At 39.6% G+C, this 3,174-nt stretch overlaps 1 protein-coding gene across 1 annotated transcript; it reads left to right on the top strand.

The window, feature by feature from the left end:
- The first annotated feature begins 241 nt into the window (after positions 1-241).
- sike1 (suppressor of IKBKE 1) lies at positions 242-2,891 on the top strand. The gene is made up of 6 exons (XM_039008228.1): positions 242-298; positions 541-714; positions 824-929; positions 1,119-1,261; positions 1,387-1,500; positions 1,618-2,891. Exons 2-6 carry the CDS (start codon positions 556-558, stop codon positions 1,735-1,737), a joined length of 642 nt encoding a protein of 213 aa, XP_038864156.1. The 5' UTR covers positions 242-298; positions 541-555; the 3' UTR covers positions 1,738-2,891.
- Positions 2,892-3,174: the final 283 nt, after the last annotated feature.

The following is a 3,174-nucleotide window of genomic DNA, read 5'->3' as shown; positions in this document are numbered from 1 at the left end:
CTTTTTTGGGTTATTGTAAACGGGATGTGATGTTTATATGACAACTCAAAATTCGAATACTTCAGTACCCGAATAATAACGGGACATTGGTCTGCATCTAAAGGTGTTCAGTGACTTCTCTAACACCAAACCGCAGGCTGGTCTGGTTGGTCTATTTCAAAAGCGTTCTTGGAAGTCTCGCGATGTTGCGCGTATGGGTTTAGAAACTGTGTTACTATCTTGAACGCAACCCTGCTTACGACCGGAAGTGATGTAAAACTAATGAGTCACATTTTGTTCCGAAAACAGCGGTCTCCAGGTCAGAGAGTTTGTTTTTGAAGTATTTCTTGAGATTTTGGTAAATTTTCACAAAATACTTGACGATACTCATGTTTATCTATGACGTATATCAGTAAAGCAAGGATTTAATCTGTCCGCTAATCTACAAAAGATCTGCCACTGTAACTAGCTAGCTAAGGTTAGCTATTTCGATGATTGGTTAGCTAATTTAGCTAGCAAATGTAATGTAAAAAGGACCTGCGTCTTCCGTTTGTAATCAAGCTAGTGCAGAAGGCTATGGCGTGCACTTTGGAAAAGGTTCTTGGCGATGCTCGCACGCTGCTTGAGAGGCTCAAAGAGCACGACACGGCGGCGGAAGGACTGATCGAGCAGTCTGGAGCGCTCAGCCAGAAGGTTCAGGGCATGAGAGAGGTGGGGAATGCCCTTCCAGACAAGGTACATTTGGTTGCTGCTATCTTTCGAGCTTGCTGAATACGTATCTAGTATTTTTTTTAATGGCATATAGATGAGAGCCTTGGGATTTATCTGTTCACTGTTCCCCTAGTACATGGAGGACAGTTCTGAGATACAGGAGTTGTCAAAGTACAAGCCTCACGTCCTGTTAACGCAAGAGAATACCCAAATAAAGGAACTACAGCAAGAAAACCGAGGCAAGACACAATTCATATGTTTTAATCACGTTAATATTTTATTCTACCCCACTTTGTCTCAATCAAATGTAATTCGGTGTCAAATGTTTGCAGCATGAGAAAAACAACATCTGTTAATATATTACACCAATGTATGTGTCACATATTTGAGGCACAGAAATGACCGGTAAATGTGTTAAATCTCCACAGAACTGTGGCTGTCTTTGGAGGAGCACCAGTATGCGCTAGAATTGATCATGGGTAGATACCGCAAGCAAATGCTACAGCTTATGATGGAAAAGAAGGAGCTGGACACAAAGCCTGTTCTTAGCCTTCATGAGGACCATGCCAAGGTACACACCCTTTCTGTCTACTCAGAATGAATGTAATAACATTTGACTGACTCTGTTTTTATCATGTGATAAATGTATTAGCCATGTGTCGTGTTTTATTTGTTTGAATTTGTATTATCATGAAGGAAGTGCAAAGCCAACTGGAGCGGATATGCGAGATGGGTCAGGTGATGAGAAGAGCTGTTCAGGTGGATGACCAGCACTACTGCTCTGTGCGAGAGAGGCTTGCCCAGCTAGAGGTAAAAAAAAATGGTTAAATCAAGCAAATTACTATTTTTATTATTATCTATGACTCTGGGTCAGGGTAAATAAAAATACTATTTATCAACCCATGGCCAATATTCTCATGCATTTAGATTGAAAACAAGGAGCTGCGAGATCTACTGACCATTAGTAAGAGTTCTGTGAGGCCACAGAAGGAAGACTCCAGCCAATCAGCGACAGAGGAAGAAGCCGAACCGGGGACCAATCAGTGATGGAATCGATAGAGAAGATCTCAGTTGCATACTCCTCGCATCCTCTCCTCGTCTCCTTCTCAAAACCCTTTGGATGAGAAAGCCAGAGATCCCGCCCCTCTGACATTCTCCTCCAGTGGGTTTTGAGGAGAGAGGACAGGAGGAGTATGCAATTGAGAACTTCCCATAGAGAGGAGTTTGGATTGTTCATGGAGAAGAACAGTTCTCCAGGGCCACAAGACAGGGTTGATTACATTTTCACCACCGGTCACCCCTTCCCTTTAAGACAAAGTCCATGTTTTGTGGTGTTAGTTACCATTTAATATATATTTCCAAAGGTGCTCCTGCTGCCCAATGAAGCACTGTTAAGGCACAGAGAAGAGAGAATACTGTTTTTTGTCAGGAAAGATTAGCTCCTGTAAAACAGTTTTAGTATAGAGGGTGAACTTTTGCATTGGCCAAAGAGAATCACATTTGCTTTTTATGGCATGGTCTCTAGCTTTTCATTTTGAGTCATTTGTTCAAATGTACTTGCAAAATTATAGAAATAATCATGTGGTCAATTCACGGGAAACCAAATGCCAACTCCCCACATGGTTTAGCAAATGTTATGCTGTCAAAATGCAAGTCTTGATGTTTATTCCCCTGGGACTGATATGACCTCTTGTTGTCTCCAAATGTTTAAAATCAAATTGCGTTTTTCACATGTGCTTACTTATGGGCCCTTAACCAACAATGCAGACTTTAAAAAAAGTAAGAAATACAGTCAGTCAATTTTCAGTCTGACTTGCTTGTAGCAGATTAACAGTTTGTATCTGTATGTAATTATCTGCTACTTTAGAACAATTTGAAATATTTTGGTAATGTCTGTAATTCATGTGTAAAAATATATATATATTTTTCATGTCTGGTATAATACTTACATAATGAGTCAGTGTGTGAGTGTAACATGTTCTAGACATTAGCGTTTGACCATAACTTTGATTTGAGGGGCTCTTTTTTTTCTCTTTTTTTTAACAATCCAACAGCTTGACGGACTGTTAAATTGTATATGACATTGTCATCTCAGGAAACTTTCTTGTCATTATTGCAAAAGTGAGCTGTAATTTCTTCAATGCTTTGATGAGTGAATTTATTAATTTGATGTGTCAAATAAATAGTAATCAAATGCCTAATTTTACTGATTTTATTTTTTACAGCAAAAGGAAATGTGGACATTGCAAGATATGGAGCACTTGCTTGATGGATAGATTTGGTGAAAATGTCCCTTTACTCAGGATGACAAAAATGTTCTTTGAATTTCCCAGTTCACTCAAAAGTAATGGCGATCTGAAATTCGGGGCTTTCGCTCGATGGAGACATTGCTTTTAGGTCTTCAATTAAAACGAGCTATCGTGAGATTTAGGTTATGGCTCCAGAATCCAGGGACTGCGTTTGACATTTTTAGCAAGAAAAAAA

This window comes from Salvelinus namaycush, chromosome 14 (assembly GCF_016432855.1).
Source record: "Salvelinus namaycush isolate Seneca chromosome 14, SaNama_1.0, whole genome shotgun sequence".
In the NCBI taxonomy this organism is placed as follows: Eukaryota; Metazoa; Chordata; class Actinopteri; order Salmoniformes; family Salmonidae; genus Salvelinus; species Salvelinus namaycush.
This window is presented reverse-complemented; position numbering and strand designations above follow the sequence as displayed.